The sequence below is a fragment of the Falco biarmicus genome, chromosome 8 (assembly GCF_023638135.1).
Source record: "Falco biarmicus isolate bFalBia1 chromosome 8, bFalBia1.pri, whole genome shotgun sequence".
Taxonomy (NCBI): domain Eukaryota; kingdom Metazoa; phylum Chordata; class Aves; order Falconiformes; family Falconidae; genus Falco; species Falco biarmicus.
Window position 1 is genome coordinate 14,220,581 of NC_079295.1, and position 16,791 is coordinate 14,237,371.

The window sequence follows — 16,791 nt, forward strand, 5'->3', positions numbered from 1 at the left end:
ACAACACTGCCAAAAATAAAGAAAACATGTTTTCCCACAATCAACTGTTCACATGCTTGTATAGCATACATCGCATTAGCACTGGGGAAAAAAAAGAGAGACATTTATTTTAAACAGACTAATCATTTGGAAACAGGACAACATAGTACAATTGTTTCTAACTAGAGCAGTTGTTTGTTTCATACATAAACAAGAAATTGGCACGAACATCTTTGCCATTTTTTCATTAACACAAAAATAGTGCATTAAAACCAATGGTATGGAAACGCACAAAGGCATTTCAGTTAAGGCTTCTACAGATATTGCATGTTTTGTAATTAAACATCTATTTTGTAAACTCATTCTAAAACTTTCCAAGTAACAAAACAAAAAAGTTCAGTTAAACTCATATTGTGAGGTTTAATGGCATTAAAAGTACTTTGTGAAACTGATAACTAGCCATCAAATTGTTTATCAAGTGTGACTTTAAATGGCAACCTCAAACCTCATTAATTTAAATATGCATATACTTGGACTCTCCCAAAAAGATACAGTGGAAAGGTAAGCCTGCTTTGAAATATAGATCCCATTAAGTTCATTAACTTAATCCCTGCTCAACCATCCAAACAAACTACTGTATTTCACAATGAAAACGAATCTGGCTCTTGGCTAGCAGCACTTTGTCCAAGGGATACTTGGAATGCCAATTCTTAGCAATGTCAGAAATAAAGCAATGATGTTATTCAGGTTTTTCCTGTACTGACTGACGTGATGCCTTAGAACAGTTTTGCCTGAGCTCAGTACTTTATGGGCAAAATTTTGTTTCTTGCCATGCCAAAATGGCAGAAATGTCAAGCAGCAAAAAGAAGCCATTATTGATTTCATCTTCCACTCAACAATTCTGTAAACCAAACACACATCTGGAGAAAATGTGATGGCAATCTACATGGGAACACTTAAGTAGTGCTTCATCCCCCATCTCCTACAGCCAAATCGTGACAACCTCCAGTGCAACACTGAAGGGGAGCAGCACCCTGAATCTCTCCACGTTAATGTACAACGCAGTGCCAGCCAAAATTTAGCTCTAGTTTTACAAAAGTACATACATAAGAACCATTACAATTTACAGAAAAGATTAATGGCTTCCCACAACGAAGTGAATGCCCCAGAATGCAGCCAGCAGCTGTGGAACATCTTTTAATTCTGGTAGAATTTTTTTTTTTTTGATTGGAGGTTGGATGTCTTTTCCTCAAGATTACCACAGCACTCAAAAAAATGTCATAAACACTGAATTTCTGAATTACTTAACTCTGCCAGATGAGCACGACAGAACTCAAGTCCTCAACAGAGCAGCAGCAGCACTAATTGTTCATTTTCCCATCCTTGTTTTAAAGCAACTCAGGTAACAGCATAGAAAGTTACTGGCTCTTCATCAAACCCCTTCAAGTCTTTTTATCTGGCTGCTCTTCACTACTCTCCAGGGAACTTTGACAACTGCACACCCTTTACAACCGCACTTAAGACACACACATAAAATAAAACAATGCAAAGTCAGTAAGTATTAAAATATACAAATAGGCTTGAGGCTTTTAAGTGATACTTCCTTGATAAATGGATTTCAAACTAGCTCTTGCCGATGTCTAATAAGGAGACTGTTTCATCCTGCAGTACGTCTATATTTATTCACACCTGCAGTGCTTTCATTTTGCCATGTTAATGTAAAAGAAGAATAATGTTCACTATCATCACCAAAACCCACCAACTGCCACTATTATTACTACATCACTACACAGAAGGTGGGTTGCTGCAGAGTTTTTGTTTTGCTTTAGTAAGTGTTCTAAGTTTCTTTTAAGTTTTAGGAAGAAGTTTCCCATTCCATCCTAACACAAAACAACAAACATCCTTTGGGGGGATATCAATCTCCCTCAAAACAGATAGAAGTAGGAACATTTTTAATATCTGTGAAATTCAAGTTTCTTTAGAAAGAGCAGTGAATAACACTGTAGCTCTTGCCATACAGGGTAAGGACAAATCAGAACACTAGTTCTGTGCATGGCTTTGTAATAGTTAAGCATCCTGACTGTCAAGATATTACAGGACGTATATATATCCTGTTGGCAACCCAAAAACACCCTGCTTGACCAAAAGATGTATTTAGGTATTCATTAAATGACCAAACTGTTGCAACATTAAAACTTCTCTTTCCTGTATCTACATCAACTTGAAATAACTTGTTATCAATACCTTTGTCAAGACAACTAAATGAAGATGAAGAAAAATAAAGTGTCCTCTTTTAAGGAATTACTAAACAAAATCCCTGAGACTCCAATCCCTTATTCTAGCAAATACTTTTTAAAACAACTAAATCCAGATTATTTTAAGCTTACTAACTTTTTGGGGTTTTATGTTTCCTAACTCTGTGTTGTTATAATCTTCCTTAGACTACTTTCTTCCTAAGTTTTTTTTTAATCTCCAGAGAATATTTAACCAAATCAAGTAAGCCAACTGCTATTGGCATTAGTAACAAAAGCAGACTGTTGTGAGACTGCAGTCAGAAAAGTACCAAATACCTGATCTTCTGCATCTGTCTAGTTCCTTTGGCTATACAGGTAGCAATAGTTATAAAACCAACTTGACTTTATTCACTAATCTACTTTGTAAAATAAAAAGCAAATGTATAGAAGTTTTCAATCACATTTGGAAATTGTAGCATACATAAAAAGATTAAAATAAAATATATACATTATAAAAATACATTTTTTTCTTTATGAAAGTTATAATACATGGCTATAATACACAACGTTGAGCCATCAGTCACAGCTACAGTATTTGCAGATGCTTGTTCCACACTATGGCTGGACTCTGGGTAAGGTCTCTCCCTGGGGAAATTCCTCAATTTCAGCATGAAACATCAGTTCTAAAAGATAAAAGAATTAAGTTTTCTTTTAAAAAGTTTCACCTGAATACAATTTCATTATTCCTGAAAAATGCCCTGCATTCCCCCAAGTCTCTTGCTTTTCTTACCAGCCACAGCATCAACAACTCAGCAATGGCAAGAGCCACCACTGTCATTAGACAAGTATTGTTGCCCCCCAAATGAACAGAATTAGCAATGATGTTAGCAGCTGATCATATGTGATATCATCCTGCACTCAACTGGCACACTGAAACAGAACTCTAAAGTAGATTGTGGGATTGTTAAAGTTTTGACAGTGTCAGACTCAAGGAGGAAGTTTTCAGTTCAGAGACTTGTTCATTTACTGATATATCTGCTATATGTGTCACGGCGTTAAGTTAGCAACACTAGAACCTGGCATATCATGAACAATACTGCTCACAGCTAGCTGTCTCTCCTTGGCAGCTCAGGCACAGGAGACAGCCTAACATCTGCTGTGAAGAGCTCCTTGCAGAGAAATTTGGAGATGCACACTAAGCAGGTGATGAGGTAGCCCCTGTGGAGCTCTGTGCTGCTGAGGGTACGGTTTCTCGTATCTGGGTTCCTTTGCATATCTATACTGCACCCTCAGCATAGGTGTACTTTCTGTCTTGCTAACAGCATATTCAGTATATAGACCAGGCTGTGTTTGCCAACAACTTGTCAACATGGTAAAAGTTACACAATCTGTACAAGCAATGATGTAGTTTATCCCCTCAAGTTTGAGACTGATGTGTTTTTGCTACCTCATCCTTAGTAGACTAAACTTTCTCTACTATTTGGGTAAGTCCTAACAGAATTTTTCTCTTGAAATTTCTGAAGCAGGTTTTCTAATCTTAGTAGGCATATGTATATATCAAAAAAGCTCATCAAAACCTGAGTTAGATCCTGACACTGGCTTCCCTGAGTAAGTCTTTATTATTTTAAAAATGGGTTTTAAATACAATTAAAACATCTACTATAAATTTTACTGTCAAAGACTGTAAAAGGTGCCACCTAGCTGTTTGGTTTTTTAACTCATTGAGTGAGTTATTAGAAATAAGCAGAGTATCTGGAGCCAGCTGAAATGCAGAAATCTGTACATTAAAATTCTAAAGTAATCTGAAGCAGCATGTTGAATCTTCTAGAAACTCCCAAACACAAATCTGTGCTTCAACTCATGACACTTTTTGGATACCTGTTGACTTGTAAGTTGAAACTTAGGATTTTTATGTACAGTATACTTTCTAGTCACAGGTTGCATGCACTTGACAGAAAAGCTTTTGGATCCCAGTTAGAACAACAAAAGGAAGAGGGCCTAGTCTCTAGGCAAAGCTTCTTCTAAGAGAAGGGACAATTTGCTTCCTCCCTCCTCCAGCCCCGATCAACACAAGCAGTACTCATTTAAAGTCCTGTTCTGCAGGCACAAATCTGACTTTTCAAAGCTCAGGAGTTCCCAAAACTATTGCAGTGTTCTATTAAAAATAACATTGAGCTCAAAACACATTCAGCATTTGCAAAAGGAACATTAATAAAACTAGGGAATTTTCTAAAACACAGGCAGCATAAATACATTTCAAATATTTAAAATACTGTTGAAGTAAACATTACTTTTCCCTTCATGGAAAAAGAGACACATGCTCTTTCAGGTTTCAGAATTCTCATTGCTTCAGCCAGGACAAAGGTGGCTTTTATTTCCTTTTTAAATTACTGTTTTTTCTTTATAAAACTAAACACAGACACCAGCATCCTAAGAAGCACTTGCTCTGGAAAGTTGCTAGGAGATGCTTGTTTTTCCTCAGCCACAAAATTTCTCAGGACTAGTCTTGAACACCAAATGCAAAGCACAGCAAATAAAAGCCTGAACAAACAACATTTTGCCTATTAATGTTTCCTACCTTCACTGTGGTCTAGCTCTGGTCGGTAAGACAAGAAGATCCAACTTGTCCCAACTAGAATAGACACTACAAGATTCACCACAACCCATGGATGAACAATTTCTTCCTCTGTACCTGCCACCCTGGGAAAAGCACATCAACCCATCAGTCAGAGGTTCGCTGGCACATACAGGTTACAATAAGAATTTCAACAGAGTATCATAAAAACAAGCTTGCTAAGCCAGATATGAAAACAGAACTACTTGTACTTTCCTCATGGTCTTGTATTGCAAGGGCCTGGTAAAGACAGTGACTACCCAAGACAGCAACTCAGCTAAGAAACATCATTATCTCATAGAGAATGTCCACTTGTAGATTTCAACAGCAAAGTCCTTTTCTTGGCCAAGAGACAGAAAATAAAAATCAAAATGCATGTTCAAATTTTACTGTGGTGAAAGACACCGCACAATGTCGTCAGTCATTCTTATTTTTAAGCACTTCCACATGAAACAGCAAGGCAAGTGAACAGCAAGTTAGTAAAGTGTCTGGAAGCCAATACAAGGACTTATGTACAGATGCTGTGGAGTGGATGAGATAGGACTTTAACAAAGTTATGATTTAAGTTTGCTGATGCTTTTCTTACTGTCATAACAGCAGCAGGTTGTGGTGTTGTTACTAGAATCCAGGCTTTTTAATAAACAACAAACATTTATAGAAGCCCTTAAAAAAAAGAAGAATAATTTAACTGCCCAAACCAGCAAATTTTCATGTAAATGTTTTTATTCTACTTCTCCTGGTCTGTTTTAAAAACTCGTGCTACTACAGTTTAAGACCATTAAATACCTACTTCAGAAAGCACGTGTTGGATGGGATCTCTTAGCATGAAACAATGCTTCATATTTAATGCCAGCTGTGTCTGCTAAGCCCATGCATCCTATGGCAGACTTACTTTCATAGTACCATGACATGCATTTCTTGGACAGAATAGACTATCTCCTTCAGAAACAGTGTTGACTCTCTACAGAATGTCCTGCCCTTCAACACAAAAGTGTTACCTCAGGAGGGTCTCCTTTCTCCAGAAAAAGATTATGGTTCCTGCCAGATGACATTTGCAGCATCGTTCCAACAGGCTCTTGTTTGAGGTATAATGGATTTACAACCAACATGACCATACCCATCACTGAGTTCTCATTTTTGCAGTGAAATTTATCAAAGATTCAGGACAAGCTCAGACAAAGGCAGGTTTAGTAACTAAATCCTTCATTAATACTTTCTTATGTATGTTGTATAACCGTTTCAATCTATCAGTTTGACTAAGGTTCTTAAGTGAGCTATGTTAAAATTTACAGAAGTGATTTCTTAAGTTTCCTACCAGATGCTGCCGTTTTCCGAAGGTGGTGTGTAGAGGTTAATTCTGTCACATGTCATCTGCTGGCTTAAGGATAAAATAAGAGCAGCAAAGTACACTGGAAGAAATGGAATTAGTAGTGTCAGATATAACCCCCCAAAATGCTGTCTCATCATTACATGGTAATTATCACTACATTTTCTTCCCTTTCACTCCACTGCTTCCAATGATAGCCACCTTTTAATTCATTCTCTCTTCTTCAACATTTCCTTGACCCATCAAAATCTGGTTTCTGCACTTTTGCAACCTATCAGCTACGTCAAAGGTGGCATCTTGTGATTCCAGTTTTTGCCAGGTCTTTGTTCTGTATTCAGAAGTGGGAAAAGAACTATCTCACTAACAGCCCTGATAATGCTATTGTTGCAAATGCTTTAAAAAATTATGTAGCAGAGTGTTCAGAGCCTTTGAATGCTATTTTTAACTACCAAGGAAGTCACTTAAGCAGAAAATAACCACAGAGGAAGACTTCACTGAAAACAGTATGTAGGATTTTTCCATTTACTGTCTTTTCTGGACAACTTCCTCTCGGCTTCAAAATACTTACAGAAAGAGGCTACTGCTGCTGGGTCTAGGGTAAGAAAGCCCCTCAGTGCAACTGATGCTTTTGCCAAATCAATCCTGGTAACAAAACCAAGGGTCATTAACACAGCCAGTAAAATAATAATATTGTTCCTCTAACAGTATTCTGTTGCTCTTTTACTTTTTGCAAGATACCTTTTTTCTGCCTCTGCTACAGTGCTTTAATACACACCTATATCCCACACAAATGACAATGGTCCTTATGCAAATTCAAGAAAGATTGAAACTAAGGAGGGTGTTCCATGAGGTTTGTAGCTTTCACACTGCAGTCCTTTCTAGAACAGGGAGGATGTGGAGAAGCCTATCCCCTCTCTAATCCTTACCATTTATTCATTCGCCACCAACCGAGTTATGCTAAAATAACTGCTCATATAGCCTACACCAGCACAGAGGCAATTAAGAATAACTCAGGCCTCCTCCCTGGGAGGAGTCACAATTTCTTCCATAGCACTAACTCCTCTCCTGGCTTATCATGCTGCCATAGAAACTATCTGTAACTAAAAGAAGCATTTATAACTTTGATAAATCTACTTGTTTATGATCTTTTTTGCTCCTCTTTCTGTTCATTTCCCCACCCATAAGCTGTAATGCAGAAACCCCAGCTAAGCCAGGAAAACTGTTTATACAGCTACGGTGCAAACCTGACTAGGGAATGGATTCACATGAAAAGTAACAATACAAACAGTAGTTGTTCTCCACTCCTCTCCCCAAACAAAATCCCAGGTCAGCTCTTCCACCTGGTTCACCTCACTCCACGATCACACAAACAGTACCAGCACATTGAAGCAGGCAATGGACAGAATGAGTAACAAAGGTCCAGATGCACAAATACACCCTTTATCTGTATAGCCAGTCACGTGTAAAATCATTCTTTAAGTACATCACATTAAATCATCAACAGCAGATCAAAATGTGCCACAGGAAGGAGAAAGGAACATATTGCACACAAATTACATAAACCTTTAAAATATAAACATATTTTACCTGTCAAAGGCTGAGACTGTACTGATAGACAGCAACAAATAGAACAAACTTTGAGCTGGGTATGCTAGTGTCTTATACTGCTCGAGCAGGTTAGAAATTGTGGAAAGTTGACTTCCTGCCAAAATGTAGATAACAATGATGTTCCATACAGCATACCCAGCAAGGAAGCCATGGGTAAAAAGTCCCATCAATCTGAATGGAGGAAAGAACATTAGACAAGTTTAACATCTTCAATTAACGAAGAACTACAGATACAAAAGGCCTATGAATCCATCTGTTCAACCCTGCCACCATGACAGGATGCCAGTCTTTCACAGATTGTTTCCACATGCTTTTCCTGATCTAGTTTTAAGAATTCTAAGCAACAGGACTTCTGCTTCCTCCCTTAGCAGATTGCACTAGAACCTGAGCATTTAACAAGGAAAACCTAGACACTGTGCCTGATCCTATGACTACTTCACTTTGCTACTGGTGCAGGAATAGAACACTCTTACCCACTGCCTGCAGCTTCCCAAGACCACTGTGCTCCTTAAACTTAACACAATGCTCTTAAACTTGTCCTCAAGTCAGTCTTTTCATTATCTTCCTTGCTAAGGAAAAAGCTTGAGAAGGAAGTGCAGGCTTCCAGAAAAAACACATCAGAGAATAAAATGGCTGTTATCTTCCCGTTCTGTACCACAACACGCCCACATATTAAAAAAAATAAAATATTTTTTTGCTATGATGTGCATGCAGCCTTATGCCCCAGTCCAATTTCACTCCTTCTTTTTCACCAACCAGGATCTTTCTTTGAGCCCTATCTGAATTCAGGTATTTTTATGCTGGTCATACAGCTGATGGGTGAATCTCATTTTTTAACACATTTTTTCTGTAGATCTCCAATACTTTTCTTATCAGATCAATATCTTGCTATTCAGATGGTGTTTGAATCTTTGCAGTAGGACTTCCTTAGTTATTCTTTTTATAAGTGGCAGTTCACATGTGATGTCTAGACTAGCAATAGATATTCTTGACAACAAATACCAAAATTTAGAGGACTAAGAAACTTTATACCTGTCGCATCCTGAACCATCATTTACTAGGAATATCCAAAAGACACAGATGCATCACAATGACAGAGAAAAGGTGCTAACTTTCAGGGAGAAGGGAAAAAATCCACACAAATAATCAGTGCTGATTTTTGCTTATTTACATAAAAACATTTATCTTTCACCTGAAACTTCGGTGCACTGAGAGGGCGACATCTCTGGTAGTCCATGAAGCCTTCACATCCATAAGTACATTGATATTTTCAGTGGTTTTAATCAATTCTGCACGGTCAGCTGCCTGAAAACGACCTGTCAGGATGAGGAAATCAGATTTAGAGAGTACTGTTACCTTCCATCACATTTTCTACATCAATACTTATCAGTGGTAAAAAGCCGTAAGCATCAGAAATTCCATCAGAAAATTTCTTCTCCCCACATCCTGCTCTTTGACAGTTTACATTCATGCCAGGATGAATCTCAGTGTGGAAGCGTCCTTGTGGGTCAGACTATAGATTTAAGAATGTGCAAAGCACTTTGGGTGATTACTCAGTGTCCCCTGGTACCAATAAAAACTCAAACCAAACAAAAAAAACCTTCCACTTTTTGCAATCTAGTAAATGATACTTTCTTCTCCAGGCACTGTGACAGTATTAGGTCAAATAAGCTCAGCTAGGTACCATCAAACAGGCTTTTTCACCCAGATCATGAAATTAAAAAATTCAACTATAAGTTCTACCACAGCAAAAAATGATTATGTATATTTATTTCCAAATTATTTTTGTTCTGGAAAATTTATTTTTTAAAGATTTTTTCCCAATATTGCAGTATTTAGATGTTAAACACAATAATGGTTCCTTTAATTGCAAGAATGTCCTTACATTACTTAAACCACAAGAGGTACTTACGATTTTTTTCAACAAATACTTTGCTAACAGGCTGGCTAATTCCAGTGGGAGCAGCAAACACAGGCTGCTGATCTGGGCTCTTTCTGTGCTCATCTTCAATGATGTCTTCCTCCTCCACTTCCAGGTCGTTGGAACTGTGTGTTTCAGCTGGCCGAGGCTTCCTATTGCACAGAACATACAATGGGGCAGAGAAAGAATAGGAAATAGAACGTAAAACCTGAAGGCTCCTATGAAAATTTAACACGTCTAGTTTCACTGATAAGAACTGATCAAGCTACTATCTGTAACATTACCCCCATTTATAATTTTAAGGACTAAAACTCTAATGCAGTTAGTTAACTAGAACCACGAAGCTAGTCCTTGATTTTGGGTTTTTTCTCTCTAAATTCTGCCCTGTGTCAAAACAATAAGGTGGGAAGAAATACATATGAAGAGATTAACAATTAGGAAAAAAATATACCAACTAAATACAAGGCCAAGAAAGTGGATGCTTTTGGAAAAAAGGTGACTAAAATGATTTAAAGGCATAGCTCTTGGAGAAAAGGCAAATAAAAAGGATGAGAAAGCAGTTTAGTTTCTCATAAAATTAAGAAAAGTACAGTAAAATGAAAGAAAGCAGTTATACTTTCTAATTTCTTTAGGTATGTGGCTGAAATGCTAGGCTCACGTAAATGCACTCAGAACTGTAGTGCATCCAGGTATTTAAAAAAACAAACAAGGGAAGAAAGTTAGATTTTAATCCTGGAAAGAACTGCACGCATACTATTTATTGCACAGGCTGAATGATAGCATGACCTTCAGGATTTTACAGCTGTGTAACATGATGATGTAAAATACTACTCAGCCACATTAACCATCATAGTTATTCCAAATTACGAGCTATACTAGTTTTGTCTTACTTTGCTCTTTTTCTCTGTTTGCGGATCACTGTTTCTTCAGCTTCAGGGACATCCATGCCACTTCCATTCTGAAATAGGGATGCAACATTTTGCTCGGTAAAAGAAGTCTCAGAATCTGAAGATTTAAAATAAACCACATGAAAGTTTCACAGCTTTCGTAAAAATGGAAATACATTCACTTAAACACATAAATAACTATTATATAAACAGTGGCAAAAAAGTTATGATCTTCTGAGATTTGAATGATCAAACTTATCACTTCCAAAACTGTACTGCCATTATTTTCATGAGGATTTGTACCCTGTGGAATCTGAAATCAGAAGCTGAAACCCTGAGCTAGCATTCCGTCAAAGATTACTTTCAGCTGTTTTAAGTACAAAAGCACATTAAATGTTTTAAGCCAAAATACAAGTTGGCCAATCATATTTGTTACCAAGTTTTACTCAGCTCATTCCTATCTACAATTATTTCACATACCAGTGGGTACTTTCTTCTTCTTGCGTTTCCGCTGAGGAGGGACATCATGAGGTTCAGGAGTTAGGGGCTCACTGCTTTCAGACTGTCGACGAACTGCTGCTTGGACGATGCCATCTGAAAACCAGACGAAAAGATCCAGCCACCTTAATTTAGAGCTGCTGAGAAGCAGGCAAGAAAAAGCTGCCTTTTGCTACATTGCACAGAACATCTGTATTTGCCCAGCTTACAGCTGAGATGAAAATGTATTGGGTAGGAAATACAAGAGGTGGGAAACAAATGTGCTAAGTAAGAATATATAAAAGTTATAGCTGACAACCCTCCTTTCACCCTGAAAGTTTCATGCCCAGGAAAAAATCCAAGTATCCAAGAAGTAGCACATTTCCCATTTGGGCATACAACAGAGGACTGACTGGAAAAAATCTACCACAGGAAAGAATTACACCTCTCTGTTTTTCCTTTCTATGTGCAAAGATTATAATGCAAGGGACAAGAAAAAATTTGCAGTTTGTCATAAGCTGATTCACACAGATGCATGCTAAAGCAAAAAAGCATCATACCAAAGGGAAATTTAAATGATAAACATACACAAGAATAAAGGAGGAGCAGAAAAAAAATCAGCACTGAAGGATGTTTACTCCAGTCTGCGAGATGAATTACTATGCTTTGGAGGAACCACATTTCTGTGAGAGTTAATATGAATTAATCAAATATTCTAGCAAGCAGAAAGACAAAATTACTTCTCCATTTTACATCACATCTGCCTTTTTATAGCTATTTGAAGTACTACTTTTATGATACCAACTGAATCTATCTTTGTTTTCACCTCAAGCACAGGTTCTCCCACCTTTTATAAAGCTCTGCTGTGCTAAAATACAAAATTAACTAGCAAAGTAATGGCCAAAGCTAAGAGGTACATTGCACCATCATTCAGCTCAACGAAAACAACAGTAAACAAAACTTAATCTTTGGGAAACCTTGCTAGCAACAGGGCTACTTGTTGCATTTAAAGGTCTTCCAGTGAGCTGTCAATTGTATGCTCTTTTAAGCAAATAAAGGTTTACTCATCAAACCATCATATGGACCCAAATCAACTGGTTTACAGAAATCCACTAAATCCTATCAACACATTCTGCTTTATTAAAATAGATCACTTGTAATCTTGCTTAAAATGGCATGTTTGTTCTGCAAACCCACTTGTAAAAATACAAAGCTCTGGTGCTAGTCAACTTTTAGGCTTTTAACTCGTTGATGATAATGGAATGATCAACTTGTGACTTTATTTGGCCAAGGACTGAAATTGAGCCAATTTGTTAAATGAGTTTTATCTTAGGTCATTCAAAATTCACGTACTTAACACACTCAAAGTAACAAACAGCTTACAGCTGGAAATAACTTTAATGAAGTACCCAAAAATTTTAGAAAGGAAAAACCAGCAGGAATACAGGAACTTTTTCAGTTCGGTATCAAGAAATGCTGTATTAGCAGTACCAGGAATGGATCTAGTGAGAAGGAGCAGAGAATGAAACAAGTTACTTCAGTTAGCATTACAGACTTGTCATAAAATGACACCGCTTTGGGAAAAAAGATTGCAATTATTCAGTATAAAATAAATGCTAATAAATTAGCTGAGAATGCTACTCAAAAATAGAGCACACCCAGGATTACAAACACAATTTTCAGTCTTGGCAGGACCTTACCTAATGGAGTCTTCCCTTTGGGTTTCCTTTTTTTGGGACGACTGAGTGGGATTTCATCTGAAGAACACAGAACAGACGTATAGGTGCACAGCATGCAGAAACCTCCATTCCCTTTTCTTAACAGCCATTCTATTGCTAGTTAAGAACGGGACTCCTTTTTACAAGTGAAGACATCCTTCACCTTTTACAGGTAAGATGACAATTCACCAGTTCACACAAGCAGAAGGAGTACGTAAGATGGCAGAACAGGATAAGTAATATGCACATGCATGCGTGTTAAGTGAAGAACTAAAATGCCCTGAATAATGCTCTGAAGAATAAACTTTTATTTAGAGCACAGTGACTTTTCAGTTACGTTGATTCAGTATGGAAATAGCAAACAGTAAAAAGAACAAAGGCAACAGACGGTTCCAGCAATGGCAGCACAGGTATCCATGCAGTTTAAATAATCAGCCTGCATTTAGGAAAAGTATAAGGCTCTTTCTTTAAAGACAGGATGAAGTGACACCAAAAGGAACTACCACTGTTTAAAATTCTCTTTAATGCCAGAATAACTCACCTTGGTTTCCACTTCACATTTAAGGAGAAAAGGTGTTGAAGAGCAGTGTGAAAGGAACAAAGATAAGAAGAAAGTAAATTTTGAATCAATTACCATTCACAATGGCAAAATTCACACTGCTGCTTTTGTGATTAATTTTCTTATCCCTACTCCTACTTCTCTTTATGAGCAGTTGTGTGTAACTTCAGGGTATGAATAAATCATTAAGACTCAATGCTTTGTATGACTACCTTTCTTGATTGGCTAGCTGTGGATCAGATTTAAAGCTTTAATCACCTGGCTAATTAAAACTTGTCTTACTGCCTGATATGTAACAAACCAACAAAAGTTATGAAACATTTGAGCACACACATTACTAAAAAGACACTATCTTTGTATGTTGTCAGTCACAAGCATCACATTTGCTCTTAGGAAACACTTACTTTGCATTAATTCTGAAGTACTATGTCATAAAAACTATACTGTTGCCTTTCCTTCCACACCCAAAAAACCCCCAATTTTTTCCTTTCACTATGTCAAACTAGTAGACACCTATACCCATAATTCAAGAATAACTAGTCTAGTTTCAGAAATTCCTGTTCTGAAGGATTTGAGTCAAATAAAATAAGGGACATGAAACAAAACAAAAAGAGACAGAAGAGATTCAAAAGAAGGGCATCAACAAAACCACAGTAGATGTTAACAAAACTAGAACAGTTATTTGTCTGAAACTTTCTGAAGGGCTTATCTCTCAAGACTATTAAAACTGAAGTAACACAGTAAAATTTCTCAGCCTCTGTAAAACTTTAAAATGCTTTGTATTCCTTGTAAGGCGTTCTGGGACAACAAACTGGCAAGAAAAGCAATTATTTTTAAAGCTATTATGGCTACTCAGATGTTTATTAAACTTATTTCTCTTAATTTCATTGCTTTTAAAAGTACAGAAACCATGCAGTACAGAACCATGATTAATTCCACAAAATGAACTGGTTTTACCTTGGCACTGGAGGGAGGGCACGAGGTGGGCACTGAAGGACAAGAGAGACAAAAGTCAACTTCTGCTGGTGTGAAACCACCTCTCAGAAAACAGCTATTTTCAGATACGGTCAGAACACACAAAGTATGTTTTGCTTTGTATGCCTCTTAAATAGCTAAAGACTCCTGATGGAGATGAAATAAAAGGAGAAAATAAAAGCAAAAGTAATGTGCAAAAGACGCAGAAATAATACACTTTTACCAGAGTTCTGACGATGCTGCGTTAGGGACACATACCTAACAGCTGTGTGTGACGCACAGCTTGCATTTCAACTTCACTTGAAAAATTTTCACTTTCCATATAAGGTACTGCTTTCATTGGAAAGTTTGGCAGTCATCCTATTTAAATATCAAAATGCTGCAATAATTTATGTGTTCATAATACTTGCACAGTATACAGTGTGAGCAGAGTATTTTCTATTAATGAAATTGTAAACTCAAAACAACAGGAAAAACAATAAAAGGAAGCTCATTTATGAAAAAGACTTTTAAATACGACAAAATAGTAACTTTTATACAATTTTGAAAATATTTACCAGGAAGTCAAACGCAACTAAAATCTAAAAATAAGTATCTCCTGTTAACAACCTGAAACTGAGCTCGTGTACTTTCTCTTATGGAGAAAAAGGAAGGCGGCTTACTTTCAGATTTTTTATTATGTAATTATATCAAAAGAATATACATGAACAAACATCTCCCGGGTTCCAAAAATTCAGCTGATAGCAGCAATGAAAAAGGCTATAAGACTGATAAGACTCAAGCGTCCACAAACTTACCACTTGTTTCTTTCCCATTTCGTTTGAAGGTGTTCCCTGAAAGAGGCACTGTGAAGCGGTCTATACTCCCTCACGCTGAACCTCAGCTAATTCTGAACTAAAAATAAGCTTCCAGCAGCCAGGATTAGCTGGATGTGAACCTTCCTGCCCCTGGGTTAGGGCCCAGCATCGCTCCAGTTTGCAGCAACAGCCGCTCATTCTATGGCAGCAAAGGCTCCTCGTACTGAAACCCCGTAACTCCATATGCTGGTACCAGTTCCAGCGAGGAACTTCTACTTAGGTTTGTTTACCCAAAATGAATGAGCCACCTCCTGCAAGGAAGCGTTGCAGGATTAAGCCTCAAACCTCTCACTTGGATTTTGGCCATGCTGAAGACTGGCAGCAAGTGCCACTCACCCAGGTAGGGAGCAGCCACCACGGGGCACTCTGCTCCCCTGCACCGGCAGGGAAAACAAATGCTGATAAAGCTCAGAGCTCATTACTCTTATTGTTTCCGACATTCTTGTGGCAGTAATTATCAAATGTTTAGGACGGTTGGTATGTCAAAAAACTAAAAAAAACCCTAAAAACTAAAAAAAAAACAAAACCACACCAAAAAACCCAACCCACAAACAACAAAACCAAAACTAGAAACTAAAAAAAAAGGCAAAAAAATTTCCACCTTTTATACAGCATTTGCTACCTGCACAGTGGTACATCTGCGCTCTGCACTACCTCTCTATTTTGCTGCCTTCTATAAAGCAACTGAAATGTGAATTAATTTCTGTATCGTTTTGTATCCTTTATTCCTTGCACCAGAAGAAATCCCATGCAAGCCGGCAGTGAAGGCTGGGCGGCCCCACGGGTACGGAAGCGCTCAGCTCCGCCACACGACCGCCCGCACCCGCGTTACTGCCCGCTTCCAGCGTCTCGGAGCTGCAGGAACCCGCGCGAGTGCGGGCACAGGCTGCCGGGGACGCTCGGGCACCCAGAGGCGCAGCGCTGAGCGCCCCGTGCCCCGGCACCCCCAGCCCGGGCAGCCGCTGCTCGGCCAAGCCCCGCGCCGGCGGCCGGGGCCGGACACCGGGCCGCGCCCCAGCTGCGGGCGAGAGCCGCGGGCACCCGAGCGCGGGCACCCCGGGGGGCGGCCACGCACGGACCCGAAGGTCTCAGAGCGCTTCACCGGCTCCGGGACGTTTAACGCTTTGCGAACGCGCTTCCCGGGCGGCGCACGCAGCGACAGCACAAAGGCGCGGCGGAAGCGCCGGCTGCCGCCCCCCGCAGCGACCAGCACAACCGCGCGGCCGGCCACAGCGGCGGGGCCGCGCCACCGAGCGGGGTGGGGGGGGGGCCGTGCCGCCGGGTCGCCCCCGCTGCACCTCTTCGGAAACGACCCCCGGGGCGGGCCGAGCTCCCGCCGCCGCCGGTGCTCGCCGCCGGGCGCCCCGGGCTGCAGCCCCGCCGCCCTCGCCCCGCCGCCTCCCGGAGGTGGCCCCCGCCGCGGGCAGAGCTGCCCGCCCCGGCCCCGCCGCGCCCTCACCCCGCCGGGGCCCGCCCGCCGCGCCGCCATGCCGCGCCCGCCGCCGCCGGGAGGAGCCGGGAGGAGCCGGCGGTCGCTTCCGCCCCGCCCCGTGCTGCGGCAGTGCGCCTGGGCCCGGCCCGGGCCCTCCTGCCCCTTCCGCGCGAAGGCCCAGCCCCCGTTAGCTGGTGTTCTGC

The 16,791-nt window shown here is 39.7% G+C and overlaps 1 protein-coding gene across 4 annotated transcripts; it reads right to left on the minus strand.

Annotated features, from left to right (window-relative positions):
- Window positions 1-82: 82 nt before the first annotated feature.
- TMEM237 (transmembrane protein 237) lies at window positions 83-15,852 on the minus strand. 4 transcript variants are annotated; one of them, XM_056347941.1, is made up of 11 exons: window positions 15,097-15,852; window positions 12,748-14,313; window positions 11,051-11,164; window positions 10,574-10,688; window positions 9,675-9,835; window positions 8,955-9,078; window positions 7,742-7,933; window positions 6,723-6,796; window positions 6,143-6,236; window positions 4,792-4,913; window positions 83-2,896 (listed from the first exon to the last, which is right to left on the minus strand). In XM_056347941.1, the coding sequence occupies exons 2-11, from the start codon at window positions 12,839-12,841 to the stop codon at window positions 2,829-2,831; spliced, it is 1,158 nt and encodes a 385-aa protein (XP_056203916.1). In that variant the 5' UTR covers window positions 12,842-14,313; window positions 15,097-15,852; the 3' UTR covers window positions 83-2,828. The 4 variants fall into 4 exon arrangements, with proteins under 4 accessions (XP_056203916.1, XP_056203918.1, XP_056203917.1 ...); XM_056347943.1 differs by having other exon boundaries at window positions 10,574-10,641; window positions 12,748-12,804; window positions 13,307-15,852; XM_056347942.1 differs by having other exon boundaries at window positions 10,574-10,641; window positions 12,748-15,852.
- Window positions 15,853-16,791: the final 939 nt, after the last annotated feature.

Excerpts from the sequence above, each read along its gene's own strand:
- TMEM237 (XM_056347941.1), bottom strand. The coding sequence starts at position 12,841 with ATGCTGTGCACCTATACGTCTGTTCTGTGTTCTTCAGATGAAATCCCA. Across the intron at positions 11,165-12,747 it reads CAAAGGGAAGACTCCATTAG|ATGGCATCGTCCAAGCAGCA; the intron begins GTAAGGTCCTGC and ends TCTGGTTTTCAG. Across the intron at positions 9,079-9,674 it reads AGTATTTGTTGAAAAAAATC|GTCGTTTTCAGGCAGCTGAC; the intron begins GTAAGTACCTCT and ends TCATCCTGACAG.